This window comes from Lissotriton vulgaris, chromosome 5 (genome assembly GCF_964263255.1).
Source record: "Lissotriton vulgaris chromosome 5, aLisVul1.2, whole genome shotgun sequence".
Taxonomy (NCBI): Eukaryota; Metazoa; Chordata; class Amphibia; order Caudata; family Salamandridae; genus Lissotriton; species Lissotriton vulgaris.
Window position 1 is genome coordinate 1,067,991,991 of NC_141693.1, and position 24,105 is coordinate 1,068,016,095.

Below are 24,105 nucleotides of genomic sequence, written 5' to 3' on the forward strand. Positions count from 1 at the left end.
GGGAGATCCGCGGTGCCATTAAACGGATGGCGAGAAATAAGACCCCGGGCCTAGACGGCCTGCCCGTGGAGTTTTATGCAGCTTATGCTGACCTCCTGGCCCCTAGGTTATTGGTGGTCTACAGAGAGGCGAAGAGGCTGGGGCGGCTCCCGAGCTCGATGTGTGAGGCGTTGGTGGTTCCTCTCCTCAAACCAGGAAGGGACTCGTCCGACCCGGGGTCTTACCGTCCCTTATCGATGCTGACGGTGGACTATAAAATACTGAGCAGTATCTTGGCCTCGAGGCTGCTGGGACACATGAGTTCCCTGGTGCATGAGGACCAAGCGGGTTTTATCCCAAGGCGTAACACGACTATGAACATTCGCAGGTTGCTCCGTTTGCTAGGGGAACCGTTTGTGGATGCCCCGTCCCCGGTTGTCTTATCGGTGGACCTAGAGAAGGCCTTTGATAGCCTGGAGTGGGACTACCTTTACACGGTGCTGCGGAGATTCGGCCTCGGTGAGGGCTTCATCAGATGGACCGCGGTTCTCTATGCCTCTGCATCGGCCAGGGTCCGGGCGGGACCACTGATTTCCTCACAATATCCGGTAGAACGCGGCACGAGGCAGGGGTGTTCGTTGTCCCCACTTCTCTTTGCGCTGGCGGTGGAACCACTCGCGCTGCATCTTCGATCGGGAGCCCACTATATGGGCCTATGGACGCCTTCGGGCCCGCACTACGTCTCGCTGTATGCAGACGATCTGTTGCTCTTCCTAGAGGACCCGCTTGACGCTTTACATGGAGCGGCGACGGTACTTACGGAGTTTGGGGAGGTTTCGGGCCTCTGGGTGAATTGGTCCAAGACCTGTCTTTTCCCGGTTCGTAAGGGTGCCCCCGCCCCTACTTTAAGTAGGGAGATTAGATGGGAACCCGACTGCTTTAAGTACCTGGGGGTATTCGTCTATCACGACCCATCCGACCTCCTGGATGGGAACATTGCCCGCAGCACTCGAGCACTTCGAGGCTGCATGGACTTCTGGGCCACGCTGCCGCTCTCGGTGGCGGGACGGATCGCTCTGCTTAAAATGGTGGCGCTTCCCCGGCTATTATATTATTTCCGGACACTACCGATCTGGGTCCCACCGGCCACCTTTCGACTATTACGATCTATGATGGTCGGTTTCCTCTGGGGCTCGGGCCGCCGCCGGGTGGCCCTCAATACCCTGATGAGGCCGAAAGATGAGGGGGGGCTTGCGGTGCCGGACTTTGAAAAATATTATCTGGCGGCGCAGCTCTAGACCTTCACCCAGGAGATCGCCCGAGAATTCCGGGGCCCGGAAGACAGAAGGGGGACGGGCATGGCCAGGCATGTTCTCTCCTTCATAGCGCTGCGACAACGTTTGGCCCTGCGGGATCTGTCGCTGGAGGAGCGGACCGTCCGCCTGTGTTGGAATCGGGCTCACGCCCGAGGCCATCTGAGAACACCGTATGCGCCCGAAATACCTTTGGGGATGCTGACGGCCCTCCCCCATGGAGGCGATTGGTCACGATTGGCGGCCTGGGAGGACGCCGGCTTACAGCTAGTTGGGGATCTGTATGAGGACGGGGCGCTCTTGCCCTTCCAGGATCTTATTGACCGCTTCGAGATCCCCCGTGGTGACTTTCTGTTGCACTCGGCCATTGTCCGAGCGATCCAGGCACACTGGAAGAGCGGGCAGGAGGAACCCGCCTTATCTCCGGTGTGCCAATACGTGATGATGTCTGCGGGCACGGTGAAGGCGGTCACTTGCCTTTACGGTAGATTGATCAACGAAGGGTTGGCTCCTCTCACTACTTTGAGAAACCGCTGGGAGGAGGACATTGGCAGGGAGATACCGGAGACGACCTGGTCCCAGTTGGTGCGGCGAGCCTGGAAGGGCACACGCCACGCCCGTTTTCAGCTGGTCCATTATTACGTTCTCCATAGAGCATATCTGACCCCAGTGAAAATTAAGCGATATTTTGCCACGAATTCGGCGGACTGCCCTAGGTGCCCAGCTCAGGAGGCGGACCTCCTCCACATGTTATGGGCCTGCCCGGGATTATCATCCTACTGAGTGGAAGTGGGAAAGACCCTGGAGGAGGTGACGGGGAGATCCTTATCATTTGATGCGGCGGTGGGACTCCTACATTGGTTCCCTCATACCCCCAAGAATAAAATTTCCAGCAAATTTATCGACCTAGGGCTCCTCCTTGCTAAGCGAGAGGTGACCAGGAACTGGAAGGCACGAGTTGGTCCGACAGGAAGCCGATGGCACAGCGAGCTCTTGAAGTGGGCGGCGGGGGAGAGCAAACTGAGATACCAACTGGCTTGGAGGCAGCGTAATGAGAAGGCGCAGGAGGCAGCGTTGGAGTTGGAAATGTTAGTACAGGCCCTCAGGGATTATTGCGCCCCCAGCGACTCTGAAGGTGAAGAAGCGACTCGCCCCGAGTCCCGTTAAACATTTGCACCATTAGTCCTGTTGCTTTCCCCGTGGGTCCCATAGCAGATCCTGTTGCGGTAGTTCCCAGGCGCTGATGGCGGGGTTGGGTGGGGTTTACTTTGGTTAGTAGTATTTTGAGGGTGGGGGGTTTTCTTTTGGGTTTATAGACTTGTTTGGAAAAGCAGATGACGGACAGTGGATCATCCGGACCAGCTCTGACACCCTTCTGAGCCCCCATTGAATTTCGCCGCCCGACCCCAGGGTTGTGGGCTGGATGGCTGTGTACGGAACTTACGGTGCGGGGACAGAGGGTTGTATTTCGCTGATATTGCTTGTGATATAATGCTGGTCGATTTTGTAACGATTTACTAATTCCTGCAATAAAAATATATTTAAAAAAAAAAAATGATAACTCGTGAGGGGGCAATTCACTGAAAGTATGCTCGACAGTGTCATTTGAGGAAGAATGTGCACGTACGGAAATAGGAAAGTACATGTGTAATAATAAACTTGTAGCAATAATCGTAAGACTCAGAAAAAACATAATCAATAATGCAACAATACAATGGCTACGGAGAGATTTACAATATTTCTCTTTCTTGATCTGTTTCTGTCTATCTCTCTCTCTATTGGGGTCTAACTGATACATGTCAGGAACCTGTCTAACCGCTTCACCTAGGGGAGGACTTAAACAATTAAACTGTCTGACTTGCTAGACCTCAATTTCATGCGGAACTCCTGCTGAGGAGTATTTTCTACCAGGGGGAGTTTAGTATCAGTCTCTGAAACGGGGCAGGGCTGGGAGTCTGTTTTTGGCGGAAGTCCATGGTATTTCTTAATATGACTCGAGTGGAGCCAGCCTTTGCGGCCCTCCACCTTAACAGCGGTCCTTGTTGTGAGAAGAACAAGCTTCGGCTCCTGCCAGGGGGGCTCCAGCGGATTCCTCCGATCGAAGTTCCGGATAAGCACTAGGTCTCCAGGGACGATCTCGTGTGGCTTCACCTCGGTGTTGTCGGGAAAAGCTGCGGCTACCTGTGAACGACATGATTGTAGTGCAGACATCAAGGAGGCAAGGTAATCTGTTAGCATATTACAGTCAACATCTGTGATCTTACGAGGCAGAGGCGTCCCCCACATATTCGGCGGCCTACCAAAGACCACCTCGTACGGGGATAGCCCTGTTCTTGAATGGGCTACCATTCTCATAAAGAAAAGAGCAACTGGTAAAGCTACTATCCAATCTACGCCTTTCTCTTTACACACTTTGGCGAGACGTGTTTTCAGGGTCTGATTGTGTCTCTCTACGAGACCTGCTGCCTCGGGATGTCGGACACAGTGGAACTTCCACTGATATCCTAGCAGGAGTGATACCTGCTTCATAATCTCGGACGAGAATGGCTGACCATTGTCTGAGTACACGATACGGGGCAAACCATACCGGGGGAAGAATTCACGTACCAGCTGCTTGGCAGTGGTCGGAGCAGTGTAATCTGGGACTGGATATGCTTCTGTCCATCAGGAGAGTGCACATACAACTACGAGGACATATTTGAATCCTCGACAACGTTCCATCTGGATATAATCCATCTGGAGGACTTCAAAAGGGTGATCGGGAGGATGAAATCCACCTTGCTCTACGGGAATGCCTTTTCCTGGGTTGAACTGACAACAGATCATGCAAGTACGCACTTTCTGTTTTGCTGCTGCTCGTAAATGCTTATTGAACCAAAGGTTTTGAATACTGTCTAACATGGCTTTTTCTCCTAAATGTGCAGGACTATGTGCTGTGTTAATGATAACTTGAACCATAGAGTCGGGGAGAAACCATGTGGCTTTTCCCTTCGTCATCCATCCCTGTTCTGTCTGGATCCCTCCTAGTTCAGTCCATTTCTTGATTTCGTCTGGTGTAGCATGTGTCTGTATGTCAATTACATCTAGAGCGGGATCCCTAACTGTCATGCAATGTGTCGGTGTCGGGACTACTGTCTTTGTCATATCAATTGTGTGAGTATGAGTCTGAGCTGTATGCTTGGCTGTTCGATCTGCCAGGTCATTACCCTGGGAAATGGTATCTGTAACTTTCGTATGTGCCTTGCACTTCATGATGGATATCGCTGTAGGCAAATGTATTGCTTCTAACAGAGCTTGGATGAGGTGACCGTGCTGGATCTTGGCTCCGTGAGAGGTCAAAAACCCTCTTTCTCGCCAGAGTACACCGAAGTCGTGTACGACTCCGAATGCATAACGTGAATCCGTGTAAATGTTAACTCTCTTGTTCTTTGCTTGTATACAGGCTTGAGTCAGAGCAATGAGCTCTGCCGCTTGGGCTGACAGTGTGTCAATGCGATGTGTTTCTATGACTTCAGTTTCCGTCGTGACTGCATATGCGGCCACTAACTCTCCTGTACTTGTTCTCATACATGAACCATCCACATAAAGTGTCAGGTCTGGATCTGGTAATGCGGTGTCTGTTAAGTCTTGTCTGGGTTTCGTCGTAATGGTAATGACTTCAATACAATCATGTGCCAAAGGGTCTGTCTCACTTAATGGTAAAAGTGTAGCAGGATTCAATGTATTGCAGCGTCTGATATCTATGTGTGGCTGAAACAATGCCAATTCATACCCTGTCAGTCGTGCTATAGTCAAATGTTGAGTCTGTGTTCTGTTCAAAAGGACTTCCACGGAATGTGGAACTTGTACTGTCAATTGGTGTCCTAACACTATGGAATCACTTTGTCTGATTGCTAGAGCTGTTGCTGCTACAGATTTCAAGCACGCAGGCAGAGCCTGGGCTACTGGATCTAATGTACTAGAAAAATAAGCACACGGTTTGTGTGAACCTGCTTGATCCTGGGTGAGTACTGACAACGCAGTACCTTCACGTTCGGTGACAAAAAGTGTAAAAGGCTTGCTGTAACATGGTGTTGCTAAAACTGGTGCTTGACATAAGGCTTTCTTTAATTCGTCAAAAGCTTGTGTATGTTCCTGAGTCCAAGGGAGGACAGTCGAAGACGCTGCCTCCTGTGTTGTCAACTGTATGAGTGGCTTAGCTAGGAATGCATATTGTGGAATCCATTGTCTGCAATAGGAAGTGAGTCCAATAAAGGCTCGTACTTCTTTCTGTGTCTTAGGTTGCGGAAGATGTGCTATTAACTGAATTCGGTCAGGTGTCAGCTGCCTACCCCACTTGGACAGCAAGTGCCCAAGGTACACCACTTGCTGGGCACAGAATTGTAGCTTCGAAGGAGACACCTTGTGTCCCTTGTCTGCCAGGAAATGCAAAACTGTCAGTGACGCTTGTTCACATTCTGGTTCACTACGAGCGGTGATCAATAGATCATCGACGTACTGGAGTAGGGCAGTGTTGTCAGGCATGTGGATACTGTCAAGTTGTCTCTTCAATGCTTGGCTGTAGATACTGGGGCTTTCTGTGAATCCTTGAGGTGCACGTGCAAATTTGAAGCTTCGGCCATTTAAACAGAATCCGAAAAGATATTGGCTTTCCGGGTCAATAGGGACACTAAAGAAGGCGTTCTTGAGATCGATTACAGTGAAGAACGTCGCTTCGGAATCAATAGCTGTCAATAGGGACGAAATGTCTGGGACCACGGGATATTGTGGTACAATGCATTTATTCAATTCTCGTAAATCGATAACTAATCGATAAACTGGGGGTGCATTTGGATCAGTACGTTTAAGAATTGGAATGATAGGGGAATTACATAGATTTGAGTCGGTTTCTACAACCACTCCTTGTGCAATGAGCTCGTCAATGATTTTCAGTAAAGCCACTACAGCATCTGGTGGTAACTTGTATTGTCGAATGCGTGGTAGTACTACTCCTGGCTTCAGTGTGACGCGATATGGAGTGATGTGCATACAACCTACATCAGTGGGGCCTTTCACCCATAAATGTGCAGGAACATTCTGTAACCTGGGGTCAAAATCTCTCAATACATAATGGCCTTTAAAATCACGCAGAAACAGTCTTACTCCTTCCGGAGATCAACAAATTACAGCTCCTAGAGCTTTCAGGGTCTTTATACCAAGTAAGTTTTCTGGACATGATTTCGTGAGTAATAAATCTGTAGTGCGGGACAATGGACCAACTGCAAGTGGGACTGGTTTCGATACTTCATTAACAATAGGCTTTCCTGAAAATCCAAGGGAAACATTCTGTGAGCCTGAGAGGGGTGCCCCTGGAACCTCGTCGTGACTGATTGTTGTCCTGCTTGCCCCTGTGTCAATCAAAAACTTTCTATCTTTCCCTAATACCTGACTATGTACATAAGGACCCTCTTTATCTACAGGAACCTCAATAAGAGGCAAGCCAACCTCCCTCTCTAGGCTGTTTCATGTGTATCGCTGATAATCGGGATAGTCAGATTGTGCATATTGGTACATCTGCTGGGTTGCATGTTGTGTTGCGGCAATGGGTTGTGGCTGTGGTACCGCTACAGTCTGTTGTGTAGTCTGCATAGGCTGAACATTCTGTGGAACGTGTTGTGGGGCCTGGTCCTGTCTAGGTGGACGCGGTCTCTCTTTAGTTTTACCTGTAGATATGTTGTGTTTCAAAACTGCACAATCGTTTACATAGTGACCTGGCTGTTTACAATAGTTGCATATCCCTTTAACAGGAGCTGCTGAATTTGAATTATTGGCTTGTGTAGTACCCCTTTTATGACCGTCAGCTGGAACTGACTGAGCAACTAGCATTTTCATTTTCGTGTCTTTCATACGTCTCTGTTCATGATCGTGTTCTTCCCTGATCCTATTCTGGTGATACTGTAACATTTGTAACATTTGTGAAGGCGAATTAGCTTGCCATGTGCTCTCGACTTTCAGTACACGGTTCTTAACCTGGGGCAATGAATTCTCGACTAATTTGGATACAAAAAGGTGTGGGTATGACTCGCTACTTGCTTTCAGGCCACTATTAATAATAAAACATTTCTCAAATCGGGAATAAAAATCACTAGTGTCTTCATCGGGTTTCTGTTTGCAGGCTGAGATTGCATCCCAGTCCTCCTTTTTAGTTGCTAACAAACGTGGCAAAACCTGTACTAACAATCCTGGTAATGCTTTAGTTTTATCCCCAAGACCCAAACCTGGGGTTCGAGTCCTTTCTTCAGTTTCTAATGCAGCCCAATCAATCTTTTTATCTCCCACCTCCCATTCTTTTTCTTTGAGTTTCTCGTAAATACCGGCAGGCAATAATACTTTCAATATTTTCATAATGTCGGGATAGGTGTAATCTCCCATGAGTAACATGTCTTTTATTTCACGGTGAAAACCTGCAGGGTCTTTATCATGACTGGGCACTATTTTCTTCATTTCTAATAATTCCATTTTAGTTATAGGCATGTATACGTAAACACGTGTAAGGGTATCATCAGCATTCCTGACTGGATGTACTTCTCGTAAAGGGTTCTGTTTGTCAAAGTCAAAGTGGAATGGTTTCCTGACTGGGGGTGGAACAGAAACAAGATGTGGAGCCAAGAAGGTTCTATATTTGTGGCGTTGTTCTAAAATCGTTTCAATTAGTTCAGTACCTAGACCTCTCCATCTTCTCAGGAGTAAGTCCTGCAGTAAATTATATAACGGACCTGGGTCAGATGCTCTATTTTCATACTGTATAATGAGGTGTTGTGTCATGTATATACCAGCTAATCGCTGTTCTTCTGGAATAAGACTTAAAAACGTTTGCACTACCGAATCATCTTTATATATGCTGTCATCTCCGGCCCACTGTACTGCGGACCGAGCTAGTTCCTGATCACGTAGGGTATTGAGTTCTTGATAACCTACCCTTTCTTTTAGTACTTTGTCAGTCATTTGGAACACATGCTCAAGGGTACATCGCTCTGGTATCGGGCAAAGGTAACGTTCCTTGTTTTCGAACGTTTCTTGTTTACGAATGGGTCTATCGAAGGGCCTATCAAAAGAGTGCGGTCTAGGATGTTTCTCTCTACCTACATATGCTATCACTTTTTTGTCTGTCAGTTGCGATGTCTCTGCTAGATCCTCTGTATCATCCTCCTCCTGCGAGGAGTTTGGCTCGTCTGATCCGAGTGGTTCTTCAGGTTCTCGATGGGCATGTATATCTATTATTTCTTTACGGATCTTTCTAACCATGACATGTACACTTTTCTCTCTATCATGCTTACCATCAGCAATATTCTGGCTCCATCTGTTCAATCTACCCATTTCATTTTGTGGAAAACCTGCCTGATCTTGTTCTCTTATCAAACAATTAACCAAAAATCGCATGATTAAACCTTTGTTCTCAACTTTTTGTCGTGACATGGCGTCACCAACACTCTCCGGTCCTTCTCCTGTTCTAATAAAATGATACATTTTGTCTAGATGGTCTGGCATTTCTGGTAGTAATTGCAAATAATCTGTAACACGTCTTAAACGTAGGGACGCTAACAACATGGGTCCTGTCGTACCAGGCACTGTGTCATATCTGCAATCTGTAAGCTGTTGTCTAAGCTGTTCTGCCGGAGCACCTCTAGGTGTCCGTGCCATTGCGAATTCTCTCGTTGTCACTCGGTGTAACGGTGGTGGGGTGTGATAACCTCCTGTAGCACCTCCTGAGGCGGAGGCTTGAGCATAACCTGGCTGTAGGGTCGGTACCTGCTGTAACTGGGTTGGAACCTGAACCGTGTCAGTCCCAAAAGGATTAAGAGGATGTAGTGGCTGAATACCAGGGGGAACGACAGGTAAGGGTGCAGGAAGCGGACCGGGAGGGGTCTGCTGTTGCGGACCTGGGGGCTGATGATCAGGGGGCGGGTTATTGTCAGGTGGTACACGGGCAGGTACATTGGTATATGCGGGAGCTACATCGTCTAAATAGGAAGAAAGGAAAATGTCTGCTGCGGTCTTATGACGTAATTTAGTCGGAACCAATGGAGGGGGCAGATTTTTCGGTGTTTCCGGGGTCGCCTTGGGCAGGCCCTCGGCCAGGACTGGATACAATCCTGTCAAAGTGGCATTACTCTGTCTGTCGTGTTGTTCCATTCTAACTCGTTCTCCTTCTTCTAGTAGTTCTTTTTCTTTGGCTTTTTCAGAATCCTCTCTACTTTTCTCTGCTTTTCTAAGTGCTTTCTCTGTCCGTCTGTGTGCTTCTTTACGCCATAATTCAATGGCATCTTTCTGTGACTGTCTGGCTTTCTTTTTCCACAACGCTTCTTCTACTCTCATGATGCACTCGGCATCCCATGTCCCTGTAGCGGGCCATCTCTGATTCTCTGCTAAATCCTTAGTGTAATCCACCCACAAGTCGAGATATAATACGGCGTCTAAGCCGTGCTTGTGGTACATAAAATGACCGGGAGTGTCCCTGGGTGGGATGGGAACAGCTTCCTCAAGTATCCCTTTTCTAGTTCCTATCTGTCTCAGTTTAGAGAATAGAGGCATCCTGTAACTTGATACTTGATACTTACTCGGACTCGAACACAACTAATACAATAAACACAGGAATGACGATCAAACAATCACTCATACCACGACATTAAAATACATTTAAACAGTTCAGAACGAACAATAACTGGATAACTGGATACTGGATATACTGCTAAACAGTACAGATACACTGCTAAAACAGTGCAGACCGGGTCTGCGTACCCAAACCCGTCTTGACCGGACACAAATTAATGCACCCGTCTAGATGCGTCCCCAGCAACGGTACTCACCGGGAAGCACGGAACGGAAGGCCTCGGAAACTCGACTGGACTGGACCGGACTGGACTCGACTCGACACGTGACGTAGGTACTTCTGAACTGGTGGGCCTCTAGACACCTCGGACCTTGCTCTCTCGGCTGGGCTCTGGCCGGGATCCTCCGCACTCCTCACCGCCTCGTCTGGATGTCGATCGCAGTCTCCGTCACCTCCGTAGGCCTGAGGGAGATACAGGAAATCCTGCGGGTACGCGTAGTTGTCCGTCACGGCTGTGGCAGGGGGCAAGGCCTGCGACGCATCGCCGGCGTGTAAGGTGGGGGAGGGGTTCCTGTTCGGGCGCCAATTATGTGGTAAATAAATTTACCGTATACTGAATTTCTATGCGGTATAAGTTCAATAAAATAGCTCAATCAAAATGAGAGGCAGAGTCCGTGGAGGCTGAGTTTATAAGGGTTTTATTCCATGTAATGGAATGGTTCGAACCATGGTATCATGTTCCATCACCACGAGGGTTCAGGAAGGGATAGACAATGCTTTATTAACAGTGCACATTATATATAGTAAATGCATACAATGGTGAAGAATACAGAAGGCGTAACAGCTGAAAGAAACGAGATAAGAACACATGTGCGTAACAGAAGGCGTGCACGAGGGCGTACACGGAGGTGTGTGCTAGAAACGTCACATGAAAGTGTCACAAGTGGGTGGATTCATAGAGGAATCCTGCAGTGTCAGCAGAAATATATGGCTGGATGCGCGCGCAGGCAACATGACGTGTGATTGACGTGGAACTGGAGGGTGAAGGGGACTTGACATTTAGCACCAAAAGGGGAGACAGAAGTCTGGCGTGTCAGAACAACCTAAACCCAAATCATATCTGATATCTTGTGTTGAAGAACTGTTTTATCTAGAGGGAAAGGTCTTTCGGGCAGAGGCTATTCTATACTGACTGCTAGTGCGTGCATATGTGTCTACGTGTCTACGTGTAATGCGAGGGGCCATGGGCCTACCATGGTAACAGGAGCAATGAATTTCATGCACGGAGACAGAAAAGCCGGGCCCTTTGCTCTGCAGCTGGGGAGATGTTTACCTAAATCACTAGACAGGAATGTATTTTCGAGGAGCGGAGCAGATAACTTGAAGGCTGAATTGTCTTGGCAGGCAAGCAGGCCGAGCCGGGCACCGCTCGCCACGCAGGGAGTAGGGTAAGGGTCATGGACGCAGGTCCAGGCTGCAGCTTTCTGAGGCAGAAGGCAGAAAGGGCTCGATGGCAGAAATCAGGGCCTAACTCAACAGAGTCAGGAAAACGTGAAAGTGCACCATGTAAAGACGGTGGCACGGCATACTTAGGAACGGATTTATCGACCCATTCATGGTGGATCTGAAAGAAGACATGTTGACGTTGGACGCAAATGTATTTGCGTCTTCATATCTGGTCATGGAGGGAAATTACATGTACTTGAAGCACGTACATGGAGCCGTTGGGGTCTACGTTAGGGGACACAATTGACCATAAAAATTCCAATTACCTCACAAGCCCAATGAAAAGGAAATTCATACCTTGGACAGTCGTGAGTATTTCTCCCTGTCCCAATTATTCAATTTCTTTGAGGTCTTCAGGTGACCTGCAAATAGCGTGCCCAAGTAACCATGTTAGACCCAATGTGGCATTTCAAATAAAGAATGTTCAAAAGCATAGTAAATGGCAGCAGCGTACCTGGAGGCACAGCGTACACTAGAAAGCCTCTGGACAATTCTTACGGTCTTCTAGTGTTTACCGGCGGCCGTTCTACAATGAGAAAAGAGCGTGGCTGAGTGATTATGCGCCTGCGGTAGAATGTGGACAATGCTGCAGACAATTACATCATGCGCATAGAACAGCTAGTTCTAAAGCCGGATAGTCGTTAAGTTTACTGCACGTTAAAATATTCGTGCGTGTAGCATAAAACGGAAAGGTGTCTGGATATCATTTACCTGCAATTCAAGTTGCAGTTTCCAATTTAGCCGCTGTGTTTTCTTTTCAAGCCAACAGCGTTTTTGAAGGCGAGCCGCGCTGTAACTTCGCGACTCAGTCGGTGACCTGGCAATCAAAAGTGAGAGGTTTTACTTCTCACATCAGATTGGAATAGCGGGTTGTTTAAACACGCTTGTTGCTGCATACACGCACCGCTTTTAGTCACAGCTCCATCGCATAGGACTGCCAGATTCAGTTCAAGGAAGCCGACGCCATCTTAGGGGCGGGAATATGAACAGGCACCAGATGCAAAGAATTATGGTACCTGTGGTCCCAACTCGGTTTTAGCAATGTTGATGTCGGATGGAGCACTGCAAATTACCACACAGACACGCGCCTATAGCCTTGAAACCTCAGACATGCTGTTCAATCCAGTCTGGGCACTATTAAACCTCATAATCAGGTAGGCCTCTTTACGCAACAAGGTTTCTTCAATATCGACAAGACCTTTTTTGTTGGGCATTGTGAACAATACTGTCCATGAAAAGTCAGTTTCTGCGTGTGCTTTATCTACAAAATGTTGGACCATGGGGGCACTAAGGACTTTATTTTTAACCTCTTCGCCGCTAATGACAAGGGTAACTCGTCATGGACTTTCCATTGATTTCAATGGAAATTGCAGCACAAGAGTAATTGTACCTTAGCAGCCAAGTGGTTAATGCGGGAGCGGTGTTGTGTAATCCTTGTATTGACCTGCTGATTAGTCTTACCAATGTAAAGTTTTGAACAGCCACAGATGATAGCGTACACGACATTTTTCGTCTTACAATTTGAAAAACCCTTATTGGTCCATTTCACTTCCTTGTGTTGGAATTCACAACCCTCAAGGCAGGACCCACAGGATACACAGTTACCACATTTGTGGTGTCCCTCGACAGGTTTAAGACCCCATTTAGATAATAGATCTTGCTTGGGTCTAGGTGTTATCATGTCGGCACGTACCAGCTGTTGGCCGATACTCCTATTCTTTTTGTAAGCAAAAATGGGCCTCGGAAATGGGCACTCCAATTCTTCCAACAAATGCCAATTTTTCAGGACCATTTGTCTTACTCGATGTGTGTCAGGTCCAAAGGTCGTGACGCATACCATTTGTTGCAATTCACGTTTTACTTTGTTTTGCAGTAGACACTCCCTTGGCGTATAGCGTGCCCTTTTGTAGGAATGTTTAAGCATCTTCTTAGGGTACCCACGGGTGATCATCTCGTCACAAAACTGATTCGCATGGTGGTCAAAATCCTCCATACTCGAACAGTTTCTTCGGATACGGAGTAGTTGACCGTAGGGTAAATTGCTTTTCAAGTTTCTTGGATGAGCACTCCGGTGATGGAGTATAGTGTTTTTGTCCGTCTTTTTGCGGAAAAGTGACGATTTGAGATGCCCCTCGTTGCAAGTGATTTCAACATCCAAAAAGGTCATAGCAATTTTACTCTGTATGACCTTTGTTCGAGTATGGAGGATTTTGACCAACATGCGAATCAGTTTTGTGACGAGATGATCACCCGTGGGTACCCTAAGAAGATGCTTAAACATTCCTACAAAAGGGCACGCTATACGCCAAGGGAGTGTCTACTGCAAAACAAAGTAAAACGTGAATTGCAACAAATGGTATGCGTCACGACCTTTGGACCTGACACACATCGAGTAAGACAAATGGTCCTGAAAAATTGGCATTTGTTGGAAGAATTGGAGTGCCCATTTCCGAGGCCCATTTTTGCTTACAAAAAGAATAGGAGTATCGGCCAACAGCTGGTACGTGCCGACATGATAACACCTAGACCCAAGCAAGATCTATTATCTAAATGGGGTCTTAAACCTGTCGAGGGACACCACAAATGTGGTAACTGTGTATCCTGTGGGTCCTGCCTTGAGGGTTGTGAATTCCAACACAAGGAAGTGAAATGGACCAATAAGGGTTTTTCAAATTGTAAGACGAAAAATGTCGTGTACGCTATCATCTGTGGCTGTTCAAAACTTTACATTGGTAAGACTAATCAGCAGGTCAATACAAGGATTACACAACACCGCTCCCGCATTAAAAATAAAGTCCTTAGTGCCCCCATGGTCCAACATTTTGTAGATAAAGCACACGCAGAAACTGACTTTTCATGGACAGTATTGTTCACAATGCCCAACAAAAAAGGTCTTGTCGATATTGAAGAAACCTTGTTGCGTAAAGAGGCCTACCTGATTATGAGGTTTAATAGTGCCCAGACTGGATTGAACAGCATGTCTGAGGTTTCATGGCTATAGGCGTGTGTCTGTGTGGTAATTTGCAGTGCTCCATCCGACATCGACATTGCTAAAACCGAGTTGGGACCTCAGGTACCATAATTCTTTGCATCTGGTGCCTGTTCATATTCCCGCCCCTAAGATGGCGTCGGCTTCCTTGAACTGAATCTGGCAGTCCTATGCGATGGAGCTGTGACTAAAAGCGGTGAGTGTATGCAGCAACAAGCGTGTTTAAACAACCCGCTATTCCAATCTGATGTGAGAAGTAAAACCTCTCACTTTTGATTGCCAGGTCACCGACTGAGTCGCGAAGTTACAGCGCGGCTCGCCTTCAAAAACGCTGTTGGCTTGAAAAGAAAACACAGCGGCTAAATTGGAAACTGCAACTTGAATTGCAGGTAAATGATATCCAGACACCTTTCCGTTTTATGCTACACTCACAAATATTTTAACGTGCAGTAAACTTAACGACTATCCGGCTTTAGAACTAGCTGTTCTATGCGCATGATGTAATTGTCTGCAGCATTGTCCACATTCTACCGCAGGCGCATAATCACTCAGCCACGCTCTTTTCTCATTGTAGAACGGCCGCCGGTAAACACTAAAAGACCGTAAGAATCGTCCAGAGGCTTTCTAGTGTACGCTGTGCCTCCAGGTACGCTGCTGCCATTTACTATGCTTTTGAACATTCTTTATTTGAAATGCCACATTGGGTCTAAGATGGCTACTTGGGCACGCTATTTGCAGGTCACCTGAAGACCTCAATGAAATTGAATAATTGGGACAGGGAGAAATACTCACGACTGTCCAAGGTATGAATTTCCTTTTCATTGGGCTTGCTTATGTTTGTGCAAATCGAATTTTACCATGTTTGCACATTCTTAGCTTATTGTTATCTTGCAGATAACATTGTCCCGCTACATACGTTGTTGTGACAAGACCACCACGATAATTGCTTCGGACTGACTACCAGGTACACAAAGGGGCAAAGGGGCATGGGGTACAGCCACCTTTCAATTAATGGTAGTTGGTAACACGTTGCTCTCTTTTCTTTTTCAATTTTAATACACCTCATAGAACTCCATTGATTGAGCCCTGAGGAGAGTCCGTTTACTTGTTTCACGGATTCGAAACGCGTCGGCAGTATTGAAAGAATACCTGAAAGATACAGAATTAATTTCTGAGTCTGATTTATCAATTAATTTGTGTTCTTTGATTTTCTTCCTTAAACGTGTCTCTATCATTGAGTTGAAACATTTAATTGAGATATTGACTGTTTTTGTATATGTGCAAAGATTTATTGTTTGCCAGTACTCAATAGAAAAAGGTGTATAATATGATTGTTTGTTTGTTAAATTAATTCATTTGAGGGATTTGTAATTTGTTGTATTGTTACATGTTAAGTGTCACATGTTGGGTGTCTTTCTCAGATATATGATTTCTGATTTTAAATGTTGAAAATTTCAAAGTAAATGGTATAAATAAAATATACCGAACAAATCTGGAATCTAATTCGATTTGTTTGCTCGGATTTATGAGCACTTGAAAAGTGGTGGGGTTGGCATCTGTTCTTTCAAAAGTTGTCATATGGTCCAGCTGACCCTACGTCCCGGGACCTATCTCTTTAACTACGCTTTCTAAAAGTGGCATTTTTGAAATTTTGATCAAAAACCTTACTTTACCATTAAATAAGGCTCCTTACCGCAATTCTGAAGACAGCAAACATAAGATAACTACCTCCTCCCAATTGGAAATTATAGCATATTAAATGTAAAAGGTATATCCAATGCGATCCTCTGGGAGGGGTAGGCCTAACAGTGGTGAAAAGCGAATTTGGAAATGTTTAACTGTCAATGCCATGTATAACTTAGAAGTACATGTCCATCTTTTTAATTACACAGACCCTGTCCTTTGGGCCACCTAGGGTGATTTATTTGAAAAAGTGGGAGTTTTAACCCCGACAAGGGGGTTTTAATGCCAAGTCGACATGGCAGTTTAAAGCTGCATTCAGTATCCAATGGCAGACCTTGTACCTGTTTTAAGGTGCTACATAAGTGGGTGGCTCAATAAGTGCTCCAGGCCCACTGGTAGCTTTAATTTACAGGCCATGGCATATGGTATACCACTCTACAAGGGACTTATTAGTAAATGAAATATGTCAATTGGGTACAAGTTAATGTAACCATGTTTTAGGCAAGCTAGCACAAGCACGTTAACACGGGTTAGCAGTGGTAAAGAGCAATGAGTCCTAAGGACAACAAACATAAGTGCAGTAACAATAGAGGAGTTGAGGCAAAAAGTTTGGGGGAAGTCTACCCCAAGCCTGACAGGTCTAAAACCCGTCCTAAAATGGTTTTTGAAAAATTACATAAGGGGGCAGGATATTCTAGCCCGCCAGTCCATGTGGGCTAGTCCCAGAGGGAGCTGAGCCTCAAATTTGAAAAGGAAATTTTGAGGCGGTCGCTACAATCCAGTGGAAAAATGAATTCCACCCCCAAAAAATATATGCGAGTGGGTGCCCATGGGGCGTTGGCTGCCCATGGAGGAGTAGGTGCAAGGCCTCACCTCAGGCCAGACGCTGTGTCCATCTCCACACCATTCTCGGCTGAAGTTCCAGTGTCAGAAATGTCAGGGTGGATTCACTTTTTTTTTTAAACCGTGGTAGTTGTGGTTGCAGAGGGTTAAAGAGGAGATTTCTATTTGGGCTAACTCAGAACTACTTTTGCAGAGCGTCAAGGTGGCAATTTCTCTGCAGCTACTACCACTAAGCTCTGTCAGTGAATTGCTACCAGGCAGAAAGCAGACTGAGATGGTGCATGCTATGGCCTCTGATCTGGTTGCAAAGTACTTGAAAGTCTCTGTAGGCTCTGTGATTAATCCAGCTCAGGTATTGTAGCCGTCCTGGGTGTTTGGCTTAGTGTGCAGTCTGAGTATGCAAGTTGTTCTGGAGGAAAGACAGTGAGTGTGCTCTGCCTTAAAAACAGGACATGCATTGCTGAGAGTTTCCTGACTTGTGTATAATGGCTGTTTTGCCTACAGCAGTAGAGGCTGGCCAATTGCAGGGGGAAACAGGCAGGGATGAGTGCCACAAAATGGAATCAGGTAACTGGCGATTCCTCTATTACCATAGATACAATTCCCCACATATGGGCAGAAGGTGGGAGAACACTGCAGGTTGTTGGAAGATGACAGTTGTTCCAGTGGCCCTAACTTACCTTAGATGCTCAATAATGAAACACCCATCACGGTGATGCAACAGCCAGCCTGACCCTATCCTGTGGTCTGGGCCCTTTACTCCTGCTGGGAGACACTGGCAACAAGCATTATCTTCGCAAAGGGTGGTGAGCATTTACACATGTCGTGAAAGCACAGGAATGCTTCATGATACGCAGGACATGATGAAGCGTTCGCCACTCCTATTATAATGGTTGTCTGTTGGTAGGGAAACAACCGATTGGTGAGTAGTGGAGTGGCTTTCTGGCTGCTCCTGTACGTATTCCTTCCTTTAGCCATGGGCTCAGCAATGCCAGACTACTTTGCAAGGAAATCACCAATGCTGAATTTACTGGAGTGACCCAAAACGTTGTGGAGACTGCAAAGCAAGCAATGTTTAAAGTATGCTGACCCAAACAAGCCTGTGGCTGCTGGAAGCTGCCCCAAAGCTCCTCGCAGTACATTATTTGTTGTTGTTTGCTGTTTGTAACCAGACCTAAACAGAAAATGTTAACCAATTGTTGGGGCCAAAAAAATATGACCTTTCCCTCTGCCTACTACTGAATGTTGCAAGAAGTAGGTACAGGCTAGACATCTGCATTTCTTAGAGCCATTTTATTTTGTCCACATTATGAATTGACCATTATTAATTACCCTCTCACAATATTTTTGGCCAATTTATTCCTTTGCTGTAAAAGAAATTTCACCTCGAGAAATTTGTGAAAGGAAAAATAAAATAAATAAAACATTTAAAACATCAACTTGTAAAATCAATAAATCAGCTAATGTCAATACTTGAAGAAAAATGCCCATTCACAAATACGATTTGTAAACGGGCCAACACATTTTAAATGCATTGGTTAGGACTACAGCCCTAGATAACGTTTGTGACTTATTAAAATTATGCTCAGCCATCAGTACGTTTTTATAGTATCCTATAGTAATAGTGTTCTTACCTCCCTTGCCTTTTATACTTATTAAATTGGGGATCTCCTAGTAAGTAAAAGTGCTGGTAATAACCAAAGATGGAATACCATTTCTTCGAGCCATTACTGCCATGTTTAGCAATTTTTCATGGAAGATTAATAACAGTAGCACATAAATCACCAGTATATTCTGCATCTTCACAAGTGTGTCTACTGAAAGCCACTAACTGGTGAAAACATTACTGATAATTACTGTGAGGTCACATGGTTTTAAAAGCGATAGTACCATGTAGTGGAGTAGTATAAATGTCTGGTAACCCAACCAAGGGACAGTTTTACCTCTCTGCCTGGTATAATCTAAGTATCTGAAAGGTAATTAAGGATGTCCTTAAGCTGTTTTAGGTGTTGTTTAGCAAAACTGGGTTAACGATGTGCATTCTGGGTATTCCTCGTAGAGCTGCCTTTCTACTTTCATGGATTAGGTTTACTCTAAACCATGCTCTAGGTTTTTCCAACTTGATAGACGTTGATGTTGAGATAAGAATACAGCTAATTTCTAAAATTCTAAAGCACAAACTGGGTTACAAAAAAGAAGACAATATAAAAAAATCAGTTGTACATCCCATTGGAAAGCTCTGATGAAGATTTGCGTTTGTGAACTAAAATATGTTTTCATTTTTTGGGTGTAGTGTCAATGATTTGTTGAAAGCCAAAGATGATATCACCAAAGAACGAGATCAGCTTTTGACAGACGTAGTGCAGTTACGCCAAAAGCTGGTTGAAGCATCAGGCCGGCAACAGGAAGTAGAGGCGGCAAAAGAAGAAGCTGATCAAATGATTTCCCAGGTGAGTCATTTTGTGTGACTGTCAGGAATACTGTTCGTTTATCCATCTGAGGGTAGACCTTGCCTTTGATGTGGGCTATGAAGTGGATTTCCTACAAATGAAATGGTCTGCCTAGTTTCTCAAGCAGGACCTGGCTCAACCTTGTGAACTACGCCTCTTGTTGGTTTGAAATTGTGCTTCAATGTAGGAAAAGTGGGCAGTGCAGCTTGAGATTATTTTCGGAGAGGACCCCACTTCTTCTTTGCAAACATGCTGGCAGTAGAAAACAATGATCCCCCGTTATCATTTAAAGATCACACTGTTCCCTTTTTCTCACCAGGTTTCCAATACAAAATTACTATTTGTTGCTGCAGTACTGCCAAGCATAAAACTCTAAATGTTATCAGCCTGTAAGGCAGTGCCTGTTCAGACACTTGGACACACACCTTCCAGTGTGCCTGGAACCTGCATGTGTCATTAGAGGCAAGAGAAAAAGGTTCATACTCTTACATTTTGACTGTTTCACATTATGATCTTGGGGGTACCCTGCCTCCTAATGTAGCCCTCATATTTTTTCTATGGATGATATTAAATTTTACTTTCTGGCAGGTGCATGGAAGTTGGCATCATATGTGTCATGCTCCTATCCTTGCATGTATGCACACCCTAGTTTATTTTCTGTTTTTTCCACCAAACAGTGTAGAGCAGATCCATCTTCTTGTATGCTGAGCTAATTATAATTTCAGCAGCCATGCAGGGCACCACTTTTTTAATGAGACCATGGCAGGCTGGTGTTCCAGATGCTACTGACACAACACGTGTCTTACAGTGACAGTGTCTTACAATGTCTCAGTTCAGGCTCCAAACACAATCTCTGCAGCTTCATCTGCCAGAACACTGAAACAATTGAGAGACAATCAGCCCAACCCTTTCCACTCATTCCTTGTTACGACCTTGTGATAGAGGGTACGTGCTCTGAACCTCTGGAAGGGATGGTCCTCTCACCTCCCCCAGCAGCTGTTCATGGACACTACCATCTACCAACATGTGTGAAAGGTGGAGGGGGTGTGGGTGTGTTACATTGATAGAAACTCTATCTGTACATTGTGGTACATGTCTGATTTGCCTCCTCTCGTAAATGCATTGGAACCGAAGACAGCCATTCCGGTATTGAAAACCATTTCCTCTAGTGGTGACATGCAGATTGGTGATGATCCATGTAAACAATACAAGAGCTCTCTTCTGTATGAGAAATTGATATAGTACTCACTTGATACAGCTTGTGGACATGTGCCTTAAAGCATGGTATATTCCTGCTAGTCATTGAGGGATCAACAACACCAGAGCAAGTTAACTGAGTTGATATTTCCAATCATCACATAGGTGGGATATTCTCCAAAAAGCCCTAGACTTTCTCAACTCCTCTTTTCAAGGCCAAGGGACTTCCAACTATATACTATTTAACCATTCACCCGAGCACTAGATGCAACCTGGTCACCTCCTGAATGACGGTCCCTTCCGGGAAATGACCACATTTTGGATTGAAAGAGAGATTTCTTGTGTGTCTTACCTCCAACTTCTCTGATTCCGTGGGCCTTTTTGAAAATACAAAAGAGAGTGCTCCGTCACTCTCAAGTCATTTACCTCACCAAGTTTGGTTTTAGATGTTTACTATCTGAGGCAGTGGACCCCCACACTCCTTCCTTAAAGAAAAACCTCCTTTCCATTGAGGGGGAGGGAGTGATCCGACCCTCCCTACTACTGGTCAGCCTGACCACATCGCTCATGAGGGTTTAGGGCCTGATTTAGAGCTTGGTGACGGATATCACTGTGAAGCCATGTCTGTCGAAATATAAATCCTATTATATCTTATGGGATTTATATTTCAGTGGACGGTATAGCCGTCAACGTTGTGACGGAGTACACCTTCTGCCAAGATCTAAATCAGGCCCTTAAACTTTGTTTATGTAGTGCTTTGCTCTGCAAATTTGGAGGTCCTGGCAGCTGAATGAAGGCTATTCATCGGAACTCAGAGCAAAATTCAAAACTAAATGTTTCATTTACCTGCTCGTTGTCTAATGTTATGTCTTTCTCACATCACATATCTCCCATGGGGATGCAGGTGGACATCTGCAACACTTATCTCTTGGCCATTGTGGTCTACACAAGAGCACTAAGTAGTTCTTCTCAGTTTGCCAATAGAGTTGTATAAAGATGCCTAATGGGCCGTCCTCCTCCAGGCATGCCATCTGGTCTTGGCAAGGTTCATGCGATAATCATTTGAGCCGTTGGCGTAAAATGATTTAAATGCCCCAGCACTGAAGACTTTATTTGTGGCTATAACATTGAGAGATGCATAGGTGAACTGCATTCTCTCTGCTTAGGTTTCAAGGTTTAATTTGGACTATGTAGTTCCGAGGCTTCACCTTTGTTCTGAAGGTACAGTCAGAATTCTTTCTTAACTCCAAAATCATGTTGAGAGTTTTTCATTGGTCCCTCATTGGAGGAGTATCCATTGTATAATCTAGATGTCAGGTACACCTGGGCCGTATTATGTATTTAAACAGGTGCACCAGGCACAGACATGGTAGCGTGCCTGAACACAAGGAATATGCTGCCCTCAGGCCTGTCCTGGGCCAGTGCATTCAGTGAAATATGGAGTGGCTGCTTTAGTCAGATGCTTGGTGTTTCACTGTGGAGGCAGCACCTGCCTGCACTTTAATGAGGGAACAGGGATTTCTCTGTAGTTGGGTGCAGTGAGTAACTGCACCTGCCTGCAGGGGGATGTTGTGGGTGTCCATGGGACCCCCTTTGTCCCTTCCACTGTCAGTGCCCCTCCTGGTGGCTTTTTTGCCTTTGCGTCCACATCTATAACATGGCCTGAGCATAGGAGGCAAAGAGATTCTCTAATGACCTCAAATGCCTTTGGTAGCGATGTGTCCGCCAGCGCTATCAATATTGCAGAAGGGGCCACATAAGCGTATGTGCAAATCCCAGTTGCGCCTCCAGGCACTTTGTGTAATACAGCCTGTGATACACTCTACCCGACAACTATTTGTGACTTTTTGAGGAAATGTTTCTGGACGAGTAGCTGCTAAGGCAGCATGGCAAGATGAATAATGTAATATGTAACACATTGCTACAGCTTGCTTGCAGCTCAGCCTGCATCTTGGATCCTGGCTCAATAATCCAGGAATAACGTGGTGCTGGTTGCTTTCTCCCTGCCCTCCCTGTCAGAGGCATAGACTGGATGATTATGTTACATTTTTGCTAACCCCGTTGATCGGAGTCTGCAGATTCTTATTCATTATCATTGCCCTGCAGCTGTTGACTCGGCTATTGCCCAAACGCACACACCTTTATTTCCAAGAAAGGGAACTGAAGTTGCCATCAAGTTAACTTTGTCCAGGTCCTACACCTGACTTTGTTAGGCAGAAATAAGACCATTACTTATTATTCTGTGAATAATCTAGCAGCTATGGGTAAATCCCTTACTCTGTAGCGGCATTAGACTATGCAGTGCTTAACCTTCTTCAGGTTCAGCTGCTACTGAACCCAACCTTTACAAATCCTTCCACAAAATCATTTTGTTGAAAGAAGCACTGCATGTTCTAATGTTATCAATGCATCTAATAGTCCATCTGGGCTAAGCCGACACTCTTTATATGCTTGATATGTCATCACAATAAAGGAATATTTCAACGATGGGAATACTTAGAATACTACATTGAAGTAGAAATTTGTCCTGGGCACACTATGGACTATTACACACTTTTATGACATTAGTACATAGAGTGTTTTTTCCTACAAAACCATTATTTATTTGTTTTAATTTATTTTATAGCACCATTTACACCAGCTCTCCTTCAAAGTCCTTGAGAAGGGGGGGGTGAGGGGTTTAGATATTTAAAGGTGGACAGATAGCCAGCTCTTAGCATTCATATTTATAATTACGTCTTTGCTTTTTAAACCTAGCCAGCACTTTATAAAGACAGAATCCGTGCAGAGGTAACTTTTTTTTCAGTTTGATTTATTAAAAGATAACAGAAGAAATAAATATCAATAAACATGACCAAATCCATCCTATTAAACAATAACATGGTTAAATAAAATGAGAAGACAATATAGGAATTAACTGTATACCTATCTATAAATATGAAAAAATACAGATTTGGAGGACTAAAAAAGGGGGGGGGGAGGAAGGGGGGGAACAAGAGAGGGGAGGAAACATAAGTTATCAATATAAAACAGTCAGAAATATCATATAAATATACAGAGTATATACCTTTGTAAGCATATTATTGAATGAAAGAGTGAAAAGAATACGGTAATGAACTTTCATTAATTAAGAGGTATCATTAAACAGATAAGAATAAAAAGGCAAAATTATCAAAACTAAGGTTACAGCTGAACGTCATTAGGTATATTTGTAAGTGCAGCAGAAGGGGAGGCAGAATGAGATAAATAAGTTGCTAAGGGAAGCCATAAAAGATCTCTTTTAATTGCTAGAGATATGGGGGAGACATAATTAGAATCTAGTCTGTGGTGGAAACAGACAGCGTTCCACCATGCTCGAACAGTGACTTTATCAGCTTGTTTCCAGTTGGAAGTTAAGTGGAAGGCAATTGCTATTAATAAATCCAAAAGCTTAAAATTTAGAGGTGTTTCAGCCCATTGGGGAGATAGAGAGCCTAAAAATATATTTAGTAAAGGAAAATGGGATTTGGACTTTAAAAATTACCAAACTCTGTGACCAGAATAATTGCTAAAACT

General features: G+C 45.2%; 1 protein-coding gene across 1 annotated transcript in view; it reads left to right on the plus strand.

The window, feature by feature from the left end:
- The window catches only part of CFAP58 (cilia and flagella associated protein 58), a 674,866-nt gene that overhangs the window by 262,895 nt on the left and 387,866 nt on the right, over positions 1 to 24,105 (plus strand). Inside the window, exon 4 of the mRNA XM_086922755.1 lies at positions 19,197 to 19,353. Coding sequence (XP_086778881.1) covers positions 19,197 to 19,353 — 157 coding nt within the window. The remainder of the gene's footprint in view (positions 1 to 19,196; positions 19,354 to 24,105) is intronic.